A 15,715-nucleotide genomic window follows, 5' to 3' on the forward strand; every position below is an offset into this window, starting at 1 on the left:
CACATTGCTCAATTTATTTTCAATAAATGCTGTTTATAATAAAAATGAAAAATTAATATCCAAGCACAATTCTCTCTCTCTATCTCGACTTGTGATTGTTGTGCATTTGGGTGATTTGTTTATGGGAGATTTAGAGCTGAATTTCAGAGAAACCGTAAAGCTCAATATGCCTTCTGTAGTTGGCAATGACAAGAGCATAAGGTTTATGTTTTCTTACTCCAGAATATGCTCCTTAACTGGATTTGAAATACTTCAGCATTTAAGGGCTCATGAATTGATAAATTCGCCATGACATGAAAAAACAACAAAAAAATTATAATATATTATATAATATTAAAAAAATAAAAATTTTAATAGTGTTTCACAATATTACTGTTTTACTTTTTTCATCAAATACATACAGCCTTTCTGAGCATAAGAGGCTAAATAATTATTCCAAACTTTTGACCAGTATTGTATTAACCTTATTGTATTAATTAGCTAATATAGGCCCGGTTTCACACACGGGGCTTAACTTAAACCAGGACTAGGCTTTAGTTAAATTAAGATATTTAAGCAACTTTTACAAAAATACCTTAGAAGAAAACATTAAGGTGTGCATCTTGACACAGAACAATGACACTGACATATTTTAAGATATGTCAGAGCAAGATATTTTCAGTTGAGACAGCTCAAACATGCATTTTAGTCTGGGACTAGCTTAAACCTTGTGAATGAATGAATGAATGAATGAAGCATTTATATAGCGCTTTATTGTGTATTTCTATACACCCAAAGCGCTTTACAATCATATAGGGGGTCTCTCCTCAACCACCACCAGTGTGCAGCATCCACCTGGATGATGCGACGGCAGCCATAGGACAACGAAGCCAGTGCGCTCACCACACACCAGCTACAGGTGGAGAGGAGAGGAGCCTTGTCTGTGAAACCGGGGGATACAGTATCACTACAAATAAACAACCAAATTTATCTAGGTTTATCTAAAATTTAAATGTCAGAATGAATCAATTTACAGAAATGTTGTGTTTTTATTGTATTTTATTATTTTAAATTTTTTTATGAGGTTTAGAAATTAAATAAGTGGGCTAAACCAGGCACCCTCCCCAACCTTAATACATCCATAATGTTTTTGGTTTTTTTTTACGGCAAAAGCACTTCAATCACAACACAAAGCGTGTGTTACACAGACTATTTAATGATGCACAGAGACCAAAGTATGTGAGTGACGCATATCTCAGGGAACCGAGGTTACGTTATTAACCAAGGAGGTTCCCTTTCGATACTTCACTTGTACTGCGTCTTGCTAAAGACGCTATGGGGATACAGTACAATCACGCCGTGCTAATGTAGAGGAACGACCACATGTGTAATCTTGTCCTAAATACATCAGGGTCCAAGGGAACAAGAACAGCAACACCTAGGTGAGCGGGTTAAGCTCACAGAGGTTACACCAGACCTTGGTTGATCGTTCGAAAGACTTGCACAGCCTCAGTACCCATGGGGCAGAGCGTGCACAAGTAATTCCTCTGATGGGTTTGAACATGTTATAACCAAACCTCCACTCAGAATAGTACTGCAGAAGCAGGAACGTGCCCATTATACAGAAAGAACCATTGCCTGTAAGGCAGGAACATCTAGGTTATAAAACCTAGTGAATGTGGACTGCGAGGCCCAGCGGGCCGCCACACAAATTTCTGCAATGGTCACGCCACCAGACCATGCCTAGGAAGAGGCGACACCTCTAGTTGAATGGGCTCTTAATCCAATGGGGCATTGTAGACCCAAGGAAGAGTAGGCTAGCAGAATAGTGTCAACTACCCACTTAGAAAGTCTCTGCTTTGTGACCGGATGCCCTCTGGCGCAGCCACCAAAACAGACAAAGAGCTGTTCCGATTGCCTAAACGGGGCGGAGCACTCAATGTTGACCTTCAGCACCCTAACAGGGCAGAGAAGATTCAACTCCTGGTCCTCCTTTGAGGGAGGAAGCACAGAGAGAGTAATCACCTGTGCTCTGAACGGGGGGGAAAGCACCTTCGGTATGTAACCATGCCAGTATGACCTAAGTCCTGTTCGCCTGCGAGAGAAGATCCTGCCTCAGGGAATGGGCCATGGAGCTGCTATAAGCAGCTGTGACAGCTCGGCCAACCAATGCTCATTTTTCCAGAGCGGGGCCACCAGGAGAACTCTGCATTCCTGTTCCCTGATTCGCCTGATTACCTGCGGGATCAGGGTGACCGGGGGGAAAGCATAGAGAAGGAGATTGGGCCATTCGTGGGCCAATGCATCCTTGTTCTTGGAATAATAGATTGGACAATGAGAATTGTCTTTTGAGGCGAGAGGTCTACATTTTCTGAACCGTCTGCGGATGAAGCATCCACTACTCTGAGGGGACCACTCCTCTGTCCTTGCTTCGTGACAACATGTCTGCTCCTTGGTTCAGTTTGCCCGGAACGTGTGCTGCTCTCAGCGAGCGCAGGTTGAGCTGAGCCCATTCCAGGAGGCGCTCTACTAGCACGAAAAGGCGCCTCGATGACAGCCCCCCTGGTGATTTATGTAGGACACCACAGTCATGCTGTCCGAGCAGACCAGGACATGGTGTCCCCTCAGGTCTGGCAGGAAGGTTTGACAGGCTCGACATACTGTCAGCATTTCTAAGCAGTCTAAGCAGTTCTCTGCAGATTGTCCTCCGCTTTTGACCAATGGCCAAGCGACAGTTTTCCTTCGCACAGACCGTTGGCTAGGGGACAATACACTCTTGGCAACGTTCACCCTGAGCCCCAGGCATTCTAGGTGGCTGAGGAGCAGTGCTCTGTGAGATATTTACTCCGCCTCTGACTGGGCCAGAACGAGCCAGTTGTCGAGGTAATTGAGAATGCGGATTCCCTTCTGTCTCAGTGGAGAGAGAGCCGCATCTATGCACTTCGTAAAAGTGCGTGGAGCCAGGGACAGCCTGAAGGGAAGGAACGAGTATTGATAAGCCACTCCCTCGAAGGCGAATCTCAAGAATCGCCTGTGGTTGGGAGCTATCTGGATGTGAAAGTAGGCGTCAAGTCCAGAGAAAAGAACCAGTCCTCTAGGCGGATTTACAAAAGGATCTGTTTCAGTGTAGTCATCCTGAATGGCTGTTTCATGAGGGCACGATTCAGGTAGCGCAGTGCGATTCAGGAAGTACGAAGGCGTGCAGAGTATGGGGCGCGCCATGATCTAGTGAGCTCGTCATGGACCTCCGGGAAAAAAGGAGAGGATCTCTGACAAAGCAGGAAACGCACTCATGGTGGCTGTCATCGGCGTACCGCAATAACGGCGTGGCCTTTGAAACAACGCCGGAGAAATTTGCTCTTTAGAAATTTGCTCTAATAGCACCTCGCCGGATGGCAGCAGGGGAAGCCGGATCACTGCTGTGCGATGCTGAAGGCAGCAGGAAAGGCGGCGAATCAGCCGAGCCAGAGATCGCGTTCCACTGCGAGGCATGTCAATTGCGAGCAGGCTCTTCAGTCAGCGGAGATCAACGAGGAATGTCGTCTTCGCTGAAGGAGAAGAAATCTGAATCCTATGGCGAAGCGGGCACTTATATAGCCAGACGGCCCTGCCCATTCTGGCGGGTTTCGCAGCCATAGGTTTGTGCAGCACCGCTGCCGAGCCATTGTGTCGTCTTTAATGCACTGCACGAACCGATGGCCGTGCAGTTACACTGTGTAATTGAAAAAGGCTTCAGTTCAGGAGAAAAAATGATTTTTTCCCATAGCGTCTTTAGCAAGACGCAGTACGAGTGAAGTATCGAAAGGGAACTGTTGTTGCTCCACTCCATACACACTTAAAGCCCCATTAACTCAGCAGTGTGAATCTGTCTTCTGCATCATAAGTCTTTTTTTTTTTCATCCCCAAGTATAAGATGAATTATAATTAAATATTTAAATAGTACATAAAACTTGTAACCCAAAAAATCCTTCCAAAAGAGTGACTGATTCACCAGTTGGACATAACTAGTTCTTAGTGGCAGAAACAAAAGGACTTGATTGCCCAAATAGTGCCAGGGAACACAAAACATTGAGAAGAACCAAGAACTATCCTATAAGATTAAGGACTTACGGTTTCATTGTGCTAGGCATCATGACAAGGTGTCATCTATGTATAAATTTAGAGCATAGATATGTGAAGCCATGACTCTCTAAGCTTCCGAATAATGACCCTTGACTGCTGTGAAAGTAACGGTTTGTTTATATCAACACAACGTTATCCCGTCTGGCACTAATATTTGTAATGACATAATTGTGAAGCAATAATACACTGGAAACTACTTGAATGACAAATATTTTCCTAGAACAAAACTGGCTTTTCGCTTTGCGCAACAACCGTTTCTCAGACTACGTGACGGAGTCTCAGGCTTGTCTTCCAGTAGTGTTCCGTTGCCTTCTCTCTGTGCACGAGACCGTACACGCTCATACGGCTAGAGGTGTTCCCTCTCAAAACATTTCACCAATTCCTTCCATGGAAATTCTTATTGCCTCTGCCCCTTCGTCACTCTGTCAGCATAATCACTTGTTGCTGCTATACACACCACACTAATCTCCCAGGCACACCGCAGAAGTGATCATGTTAATTGCCGTTTATTGCATGGAATTATAAACCATTACAGTGCTACTGACATAGCCCGCCAAAACAAAGAGAGCTCATTTATTTAGCCAAAGTTCAAAGTGGTTCAATTAAAACAAAGACGTAAAAACAGCAGAGTGTATTATGTATTGCTTTAGTGGTATGAAATCTCATATTATTAAGCAGAAACAACCTTAAATTACAAGGCCAGCAAACTTTTAATGGCTGCACACAATTTTTATAAAGGAAGAAAACCATGCTACATGTTTATATAGGCAATCCACATAAACACTTTTGCTGAACTGCATGAAGGTCCGTTTTACTTTGTAAACAATACTCAATTTTTTGTTCCATACAGTAAACTCTCTTTCATCCAAAAATCTTCTTATTTATGAATGACGTGGTATACGTTCTGGACATGCTTTCTAGCATGCTTGTCAGTGTTTTCCACAATTTCCTCATTTGATAATAGTTGGCTAGAGCATTCCAAACTGCATAACCACACTGCAATTCATCATGCTTGCAATGACACCTCACTGCTGATTTTTTTCCCATTCAGGAAACAAACATAACCCTCGCTTCATGGTTGTGCCTTTGTTGCCGTTTTCCAAAGCCAACAGAATATGAAGTATTAGGAGTCCAGCTGTACCTTTCAATTACAAGAAGCCCTGAGGGAGGATACCCATTACTTACAGCAGGATTCTCCCAGTCTTCCAATTGTTAACGCATCAATTATGGCCACGGGATTCCCAGATGTAGCATTCGTCAAGCTAGGAGCTGGTCTGGCAGGTGATTAGTAGCAGGTGGGCTTAGTTTGCACTGTTTCCTAAAGAATTGGCTGTAGTTGAGGACCTTGACCAAGTCCAGATCAAATTTTTTGATTACTTTGAGGGTGTTGAATAAGGAGACGTGTTTAATTAGCTTCCTGCGAAGCTTAGGTGGGTTTGAAGAACATGCTGACAGTGATGAGAATGAATCCAAGAAGATGTGTGCATATACTTCTCAGAATTTCAGATGTTGGAAGCTCTGTAGCTTTGTGGGTGTAAAGAACATTTAAAAGGAATCGTTCGCCAAACAACAGTCATTGTTCACTCACCCTCATGTTGTTCCAAACCTGTATGACTTCTATCCTGCTGTGCAAATCAATCAGTCAATCAATCAATCAATCTTCTCACACAAACTACTTTGAACTCCAAAAATGACAAAAAGCCTTAAAAAAGTAGTTTAGCTTTGTGTGAGGAACCAAACCGAACACTCAAGAATCAGACTGGACCAGTTTTTGAGGCAACACAGTCTTGTTGCAGCAATTCTTGAGTTAACATCTCACTGGAGAGTTATTAGCAAATGTTATATACATTTTATATAAAGAGTAAATTTTGGTCTGTGCCAACAACATCATGGCTTCAGAACACTTGGAATGTAGCACACAAATCACATGGACTATTAATTATCACCCCCTTTTTTTTGCAGATTTGGTCACCATAAACTTCTGAAGATGTTGTATAGAAAAGGTTATTACAAAAAAATTTCTTAAAAGTGTACACTATTCCACAGAATAATGAAACCAAATGGGTTTGACAGAACATTTTCATTTGGGATAACTATTAATGAACTATTTAAGGTCACTATACATTAGATTCCTTAGATTTTACCCTGACACTGTATGACATTTATCACAACGAACCACACTGTATGACATTATAATAAACAAATGTTGTATATGCACAAAAAACTCTCCATTGTAGCGTTCAAGTCCCCCCTCCCCCCCACTGTTCCACATAAAAAATTAATAACATGGTTAAAGTTATCCACTTTAAGGGAGTATTTAGTAGATTATGCCAAGAAAGCATTGTGTTTGATATAGTAGAGAAGAACACAAAGATGTTCTGGAAAAATCACAATATGCCAATAATCGAGAACAGCACATATGTTACTTTTAGTGCCAAAATCACAACATGCAAATGTTCAGCTTTCAAATTCATGAATAACTCAATAGTAGACATTTCTTGTTTCCAATAACATATCTACATCAAAAAAAATAAAAAAATAAAAAAATTGACATTTCGGAGAGGATAATTGTCGTGTCTTCCATCATGCTTGGCATACAACTGTTGATTTCTAAATGCTCCTACAAAAGAAAAGATATGGGTTTTAACATATAAACGGTTTCATTAAATAGACATAAATAGACTATGTTTTAGACAGACTGCAAGCTGCAAATTTACCAAAACAAAACTGTTGTTTCAAGAAATGCAGTTTACAAGCAAAAGCATAGAATTCATTCATCATTATCAATGGCTTAAGGAAGACCACACATACTAAAAAAAGTCCAAGAAATGAATCTGAAAATGAGCAACATATTGTACGTTGCAACAAACAGGCAACAACCTTCCGTCTCGCAAGTTAGACTCAGAGAATGTGAAAGCATGTTCTCTTATCTAATCTTCTGGCTCATTCCTAAAAAAAAACCTCGCAATATTTATCCTCTCAGCTGTCATACACAATCCCAACCTTGGAAGAATATCGGAATTACTGTAATTTTCCTTCTGCTTCCACAAAAAGGGGGCTGACTCCTTTTCTCTTCTATTTAGTGAAGTTCTCCTTATCTGTGTCTTATTTCAACCTCTGTAACCAAGAGGGAGAGAGAGAGTTAGTTTGTTGGAAGGTGAATGGAGAGGGCAGGCTCACATCTGCAACTCTGCAGCCTCCTCAAACCCACCTCCTCCAACCCTGCGCTTTGCACAACTCTGACCATGAGACACCAGACAGTGTGAGTGTGGGGGATTTTATTCAATAAGAGTCCAGCTCCGTGCACATCAAGCTCTGGTAAATCTTTGTCTTTTCTCCCTTTAACTGTTATGATGCATTGATTCTCTTGACTGTTGTGTTATTTGCACTTTTTCCTTTGGCTGCAACCAGCATGCAGAAGATACTGTTTCACATCTCATTATCTTATGGCTACCCCAACAGATGAGGTCATTGTAAAAAAAAAAAAAATACTTGTTTGAAATTCATCCAGGGCTTCTTGAAAATGGCATTTTTTATTTGATGGTGGTGTGCTGTTGTCTGTTGAGGGTTGGATTGATGCGTTCCCTTTTGAGAACATTTAAAAAGATGCGAGAGAAAACTATACATGCACAGAACCTCACATGCTTTGTCCTTTTTTGTCTGCAAATCTTCGTTCATGCAGGCAACCTGCATGGTGAATTTATTAGCAATGGTTATCAGTTCCTGATTTGTGCCACTGTCATGAGTGAGGAATGAATGGAATTATTTAAGAGGGCTGTGTCCAGCACCCGGTCCACGGGTATACGTGCAGACAAGTTATTCAGTCTAACTGAAGGAACAATGTAGTCTTCTTTAACTCCTAAGAGTTGTGTTCTCTTGTTTGGGTAACAGCGGTGATTAAAAAAGGCTGCACAGAAGAGCTGGAAGAGTATCAAAAGGGAGATTCTCCAACAAACCATTTGTGAGTAAGACACGCATGTTGATCACATACGTAACTTGGTGGAAACTCCCTTGTAACAGCTCTGTCCTCGGTAGACTGATGCCTTTACGGTCTTGATTATGTGAAACAATTTCAGTGGTCTCCCTGATTTAATGTTTTGGCTATTTCATTGGAGCCTGAGGAACTTGGCCCCCCATTTATTTTCCCCTCATGTTGGCAAACTAATTGAACATGCCTTACAGCAGTTGTTGATTTTGGTATCGAAAAGCACTGCATTACAATAGCACATTTATAGCTGTGCAATGGAAAACAGGCAGAAAGATTTTACTAAGACAATAGCTGCCCGTTAGAAAACATGGAGATAACTGATACAAGACAAGCCATACACAATAAATTAAGAGTAACTACAGATGTGAAGCGAAATTAGAGCTACACGAAAAATGCCCTTCCTGGGAAACCGACTAAATAAAGCATACATATTTGGCAGTCTTCTCGCTTAGGATACGGAGAGGTTAACACCTCATCTGGAGGACAGGGAGGAATCAGCTGTTCAACAAGGGTTTCCTGCCTCCCACATCCAGTTGGACAAAACCCATCAACGTGAAATAAATCTTAAACAAGTATCACTACAAACACGATGAATTACTCGCACTGAAATTCCACTGAGATTTAAATGTCATGTTTTGGAAGATACTTGCTGAGGACACATTTGGATAAATTGAAGGGGGCAATTCCTTTTCAAAGTGGAGAATGTTTAAACACATCGCATTCCAGCTACATTACCGTTCCAAAGTTTCCTTCATCTTGACCTGGGACTGGAACCATAAACTGTCTGGAGGTCCCCAATAATTTCCAAGGTCAATGAAAAGGTCATGGTGCAGAGAAAAGCCATATGGCTAGAGGTACAGGCTGGCAGACACACATGTCTTTCCAGTTTTTGTGCAGGACTTGTAGTCATTAATTCCACGAAAGTAATGGTGCATTACCAAGTTCGTTCTGCACCGTCCTTTTTTTTTTTTTTTTGGTCTAAAGTTGCTTTGGCTTTGTCACATGAACATGAGCTTGGTCGTTGTCCAGAACTACAATTTCACTGGCAGAAAAATTTCCAGTTCCAAGGAATAGTGTGTGCGGGGGCGTGGGTTTGAGCGCTTAGCAAGCAGACATGCTCATGAAAATAATGGAGCGTTCCATATACCTCCCCTTGTGCTGGGCTTTGCAAAGCACTACGGCGAGGGCTAGTTCCACCGTGACTGTCTTATGATACACCTTCTGGTCAAAGATTGGAAAACACCAGTCATATAACTAGCCAAGGTTGAAGGATGTATAAAGTTTTACTCGTGTTCCATTCATGCTCAGATCTCTCAGCTGGTGAGGATAGTAACTTGCATTGGGAATCTTTGTTTGACTGCAGCAATCAGTAGGCCAAAAAACACCCCCACCCCTTCCAAAGGGAGCGTATCTGGTCTTCATTTATTACGGTGTTTTTTTTATAATGTCTGCAGTTCTTTCTCTTTCTGGAAACAGCACACAGTTTCCAACAAGAGCCAGAGTTAGATGAAGAATGTGACATGATTCTACTTGGTGAGATTGCTAAAAAAACAACAAAAAAACCCCCACACAACAGGAATATATTGAGTTCATTTTAAGTAAAGCTCAATTAAGAGCACTTGTGGCATTAGGTTGGTTACCATTTCAAAATTATAGCCACAATATGTATATTAACATGATTTTAGTGTGAAAAATCAGTTACTATCCTGTGTTCTGTATAAAGTTATATGCATTTTTAAAACTTTGCTGTCATGACAACACATCGCCTAAAATCGTAAACTGACCATAGAAATGACAAGAACCTTACATCTCAAGTAAGTAAGTTTTGACAGAACAATGAATGAAAGTGCTTTAATAAAAGTATAAACTTCACACTTCTGCTTTTAATTGCTCGATTTTAATTGCTCTAAATCCACTGAAAGTACCTCACTGTGAGCTCAAGTTTTGCTTTAAGGAAGTAAGCACAAGATGATTTATTTATTTATTTTTTTCTTCTGGTAATCAAAATGATGCCACAAATGCTGCTTATTCAGCTTAACTTGTATAGGATGCTGAATATTTTGTTAATTGGACAATCATGTCATTAACTGAATTTAGATTTTTCACATTGAATTGAGTATTGCACAATATGCCTGTTTCTCATTCAAGTTACAAAAAGGGTGCACACAACCTTCATCTCCATTCTTTGGTTTTCATATCCAAACCTAGAAATGCACAACCATCTTTGTTAGCATGGACCAAATTAACCGCATTGTATCCTGTGCACAACAAATGCAATAAAACTGCAGCTCAACTGTTTTGGTTTACATTGATTACAAAAAGCATGTCATTCATTTAACAAAACTATTAAAAACTAAACATCTGCAAAATCCAATGGCATTCATGTGAAGACATCTAAGAAATGCATGTCTTATCTTCATTTCTCTTCAGGTGCTAAACTGGAGCTTGGTACTTCAGGAACATGGGTTGCAAAATGAGATCCATGCGTTTTGTGTTTTGGTGTCTTTACTTCATGCTCCTTCACTTGTTTTGCACAGCACAAGATGAGGACATGAGATTAAGTAAGCGTGCTTCTCTCATCTTCATTAGTGTATGTTGCATGAAGACTATTGACTCAGATAACATCACCTAATGATGCAGTGTTCATTGTGGCTGTCTTAATACAGAGCAAATGCAACAATTTCTGCAACTCCTTTAGACCATTTTGGTCGTCCAATTAGGAACAGAGGGCAGACTGTCAATAATTTGATTGAAGATAGAACTTTGGAGTCAAGTGTCTAAACTGTGCCTTGTAGTGTGAGAAGGTCAAATGGTCAACTCATGCAGTACAAAATCTCGTCTTCGTTCCTCAATTTCAGGTTGTAGGACAGCGCCAAGCGATTTAGTATTCATACTCGATGGATCATGGAGTGTAGATGACATAAACTTTGAGATTGTCAAACGGTGGCTGGTAAATATCACCATGAGCTTCAACATTGGTCAGAAGTTCACTCAGGTTGGGGTGGTGCAATATAGCGATGACCCCTTCTTGCACATACCCCTGGGAAAACATTTCTCAAGCAGTGACCTCATCAAGGCCATGGAGTCCATAGAATACATGGGTGGGAACACGAACACAGGGAAGGCTATCAAGTTTGCCAACGACAAACTCTTTGCCTTGTCTGAGAGAGGTCCGAATGGCATTGCAAAAATCGCTGTGGTTCTGACGGACGGGAAGTCACAAGATGAAGTGCTGGCAGCTGCAGAAGCTGCGCGGAAAAAGGGGATAATTCTCTTCGCAATTGGCGTCGGTTCTGAGACCGAGGAGGCAGAGCTCAGGGCCATTGCCAACAAACCATCCTCAACCTATGTTTTTTCTGTGGAAGACTATAAAGCTATCGCAAAGATCCGTGAAGTTATTAGGCAGAAGCTGTGTGAAGGTAAGCCTAGATGTATTTATTCCTTCATGTCTCTAAGCTTTCATATTTTACATTTTCAAATTAATTTGTGTAATATTTTTCACATGTCACAATGAAATTACACTGTTTTATGGCCTTGAGCTTCCACAGGGGAGCAGGACTTTTTTTGCTTTACCATGCCATCCATGTACCAGTGGAGACAGGTTTATGGCATCTCCGTGTTTGAGTTGCATGCATAATTTGGTGCCTCTCACCTCAATGCACGGATCACAGTTTGATTTATATCCTACAACATCCAGGTGTTCTGAGTTCAACAACGTGGCTGTAAATTGGCCAAAAGTGTGAAGTCAGGATCATGCATTGCTGAGCGTGTTTCAAAGATTGTGACATCAATTTCCAGCAAGCTTACAAACAAGCCAGTTCAATTGTTTTAAAGTTCTACAAAAGGCCAGTAATTCTGAGATGTTTATACACTGCTAATCCAATTTTGGCAGATGCAAATGTCAAGTTTGTATAGTTCCCTCCGACAAAAATTATTTGACTACTTTACTTTGAGGTATGGATTGGATTTGCAGTTAAGTCTGCTGAAAAGCAGAATTAGCACAATATTAAGTGTAACAATGGTGGAAAAGAAGTGATCAAATGCCAGACCTGATCATCGACAGGTTTTGAAAAGGGGAGAAAGCATATTTCTCAAGGCACTTTTCTATTCTAACAATGGATTACTCAGCAACAACTCCACGCAGACTTGTTAAAAAGCGAAAATAAAAACTGGAGTGCAATACAGCCATTAGGTTGGAAAAACTGCCTTCCATAAAACTTTGCTAAGACTCCTGAAGCTCATCATAGAAAGTTTTTCCGGACACTGGAAAAGTTAATGATTAAGGCACTTTATGATAGAAGAGGTCATCTCTTGTCTGGTATTTGCAATGGCGGGGACAATCTTTAGTTGGACTGCATATTTGCACAATGTCCAGTGGTCCACGCCAAGGTCCTTCCTACGATTTTTTAGACTAGTCTCCAATCCAAATAAAATAAACCACTACATTCCATAAATATTTAACCCTTTCCAGCCATTTATTCTCACCATACATTGCAAATATTGCTTTTTATATTAATTTTAAAGCTCATTAAAGGCAGGAAAATGATAGGGTAGTGCTTATCTCAAACAGTGACCTCATCAAGGCCATGGAGTCCATAGAATACATGGGTGGGAACTAATTAGCTTAGTTTCGATTCATGCATTATTTGTTGCTTTTTGGCAGTTTACCTTGTTTTCTCCATTTAATGTACCATAGAGACTGTATGTCCAGCAAAGATTGCAATCAATTCTCGAGATGAGAAAGGATTTGACATACTCCTCCATCTCAACTTGGCTAAAAAAGCTAAAAAGACTCAAGGATCTTTTAATGGCAGTAAAGCATACCAGGTGACATCCCGAGTTGACCTGAGTGAGAGCACCAGGTAAAATTACTTTTGGTATCAAGCTCCTCTGTTCTAGAATGTATACTTTGTTCGAAGTGAAACAGTGTCTTCATCTTAATGTCCGTAGGATGTTATTTCCAGGCGGACTTCCACCATCCTATGTATTTGTGGCCACACTGAAGTACAAAGGCTCCGTGGTTATGGAGGAGTGGGATCTATGGCGGATACAGACTAAGGACGAAAATTCTCAAATGGCTGTTTCTTTAAATGGTCTGGACAGAACAGTGATGTTCACCACCACCACAAGCAGCACACCAAGCGGAACTCAAACTGTGGTCTTCACTAAATCACCTGCTAAGGTAAATACACAGCTTGACAAAAGAACCCTGAAACAATTCATGAACTCGCAGTCCTAATTAGTCCGTTTTTTAGTTCATTCGCCATCTGTTAAAATTTCCACAAAATACACCTAAAAAAATCCATGCTGAAAAGACCAGCGTGGTTTGTCACCTGCATACTGAATTTTGTGTTCCGGGTGCTTGGGATCCTCAATTGATGTGCTGCTGTCTTAATGGTTCTGCTTCACCAAAAAGACCATGCTGCTTGAAGTTTCGGTCCACCGGCTATATCAGCACCAATCCAGTCTGAAAATTCATGTGTGCCTAAGCTGGTTTCAGCAGGGATACAACAATGTCAGACAAACTTCATACAGAACATCCCTTTAAAAGTGGACTCCAGGCCCATGGCAGCCAAGTATATTGAAATATACACCCAGTGTATACCAGGCTTACCAGTCACCATTTGGATTAAAATGTTGGTGGAATTTGGACAAAGAAATACTCAATGGAATTTTATACATCATAAACTTGATATTTTCCATTTAAAGGGATAGTTAACCCAAAAATGAAAATTCTGTCATTAATTACTCACTGTCATGTCGTTCCAAACCCGTAAGACCTCCGTTCATCTTCGGAACACAAATTAAGATATTTTTTGATGAATTCTGAGAGCTCTCTGGCCCTCCCATAGACAGCAAGGATACTACCATGGTCAAGGTTCGGAAACGCAGCAAGGACATCGGTAAAATAATCCATGTGACAACTGTGGTTCAACCGTAATTTTAAGAAGCTACGAGATTACTTTTTGTGCGCAGAGAAAACAAAATTAACGAATTTATTCAACAATTTGTCTCCGCCGTGTCACCCTGATGCCATTTTGGATAGTACCCACTGAACTTAATGTATGCTGTTCTGTGGCAGCTTTGATCTTGTCAACAGATCAAAGCATAAACAACGTAGACAAAGTATCTGCGTGGCACAGCTGACACAGAACAGCATACATTGTTTAAGTTCAGTGGATACTATCCAAAATGACGCCAGGGTGATGCGGAGGAGACAATGTTTTGTTGTTAATGTGAGCACACACAAATAAATGTAGAGTCTTTACAGATTTGAAAGATGTATTACTCTTACCTTTATGACCAAAAATGATGGAGTATTTTAAGGCAAGTGAGCGCACCGGCGCCTCCGTCTGTCATGCAGTGAGCGCTACGGTTCAGCTTCCACACTCCACACAGACACACATTTCTCTAGGTTAACATAAGATTGAGCGGCCATGTAAAGTTGCTGCTACTAATATATTTCAGATGATAAGTCATATTTGAGGTTGATGAATAATAGGCAAGCGTTTGGATGTCCTGCCCAATGTACTAACACATAGACCAGCCGTTAACGATCTACGTGACTTCGCCAATGTGAATCTTATATATATATATATATATATATATATATATATGTATATATGTTTATTGTTTTTTTTTGCGCCTTAGTGACTAATAAAATTTTTGTCGAACAAGCCTCTTCTGGTCGACTAATGGTTAGTCGACTATTAGGGAGCAGCCCTAACTGAAATGTTCTCATATTCCTCATAAAGTCACATTTATGGTATATGAACTTAATGTAGTAATGTAAAAATTGTAAATGGTATAACACAACATCATCTGCATTCTGCTTTATGTATTTTACAGAAACTATTTGATGAAAAATGGCATCAGCTGCGTCTTCTAGTGACAGAGGAAGATGTCACTCTGTATGTTGATGATTTGGAAATCGAAACCTTGGCACTGGAGCCTCCTGATGGCATTTTTATTAATGGAAAAACACAGGTTGGGAAGTACGTCAGTAAAGAAACAACTGTACCTGTAAGTATGTCAATGACTTCTTGGATTCCATTCTACAGACCAGTCATTTCTGGTCATAAACACTAATAAAATATACTTTATTACTAAAAATCTCATCCAAATCTCACTGAATTACCTGGTTTGTGCTGTGGAGATGTGATGTTGAGTGTCCTCACAGGCACACTAAAGAATGGTAACATTTAGATTTTTATTTGGATTTAAATAGTCGAAGTTAGATTTCTCCAAATCATTACAAGGGAAGGCCAATATCAACCCTCTATACTGCGAGTACATCACTCGCATATGCGACTACACTTCACGCTAGGCAACTAAATAATGCCTATTGTTAGATTTGACAGTGATTGAGTTTGAGGCTAAAAATTCCTTGCACACTGAATCCAAAATTCTCGTCTAAAATTTCCACACACTGAAAAGTAAATACGACCTCATGTTGTATCAATCACATTTATACACTACGACAGCGTTTTAGTGCCACCTTAATAAATAAAAAAAATCTAAGATTACGAGATTAAAGTCGTAATATTTCGAGAATAAAGTCGAAACTACGAGAATAAAGTCGAAATGTTACGAGAATAAAGTCGAAACATTACGAGAATAAAGTCG

General features: G+C 40.5%; 1 protein-coding gene across 1 annotated transcript in view; it reads left to right on the forward strand.

The window, feature by feature from the left end:
* The first annotated feature begins 7,248 nt into the window (after window positions 1–7,248).
* col21a1 (collagen, type XXI, alpha 1) overlaps window positions 7,249–15,715 on the forward strand; it is a 129,881-nt gene continuing 121,414 nt past the window's right edge. The window contains 7 exon segments of the mRNA XM_058795230.1: window positions 7,249–7,419; window positions 7,993–8,062; window positions 10,520–10,650; window positions 10,948–11,508; window positions 12,786–12,951; window positions 13,040–13,271; window positions 14,939–15,112. Coding sequence (XP_058651213.1) covers window positions 10,551–10,650; window positions 10,948–11,508; window positions 12,786–12,951; window positions 13,040–13,271; window positions 14,939–15,112 — 1,233 coding nt within the window. The 5' untranslated portion in view covers window positions 7,249–7,419; window positions 7,993–8,062; window positions 10,520–10,550.

The sequence above is a fragment of the Onychostoma macrolepis genome, chromosome 13 (genome assembly GCF_012432095.1).
Source record: "Onychostoma macrolepis isolate SWU-2019 chromosome 13, ASM1243209v1, whole genome shotgun sequence".
Lineage (NCBI taxonomy): Eukaryota > Metazoa > Chordata > Actinopteri > Cypriniformes > Cyprinidae > Onychostoma > Onychostoma macrolepis.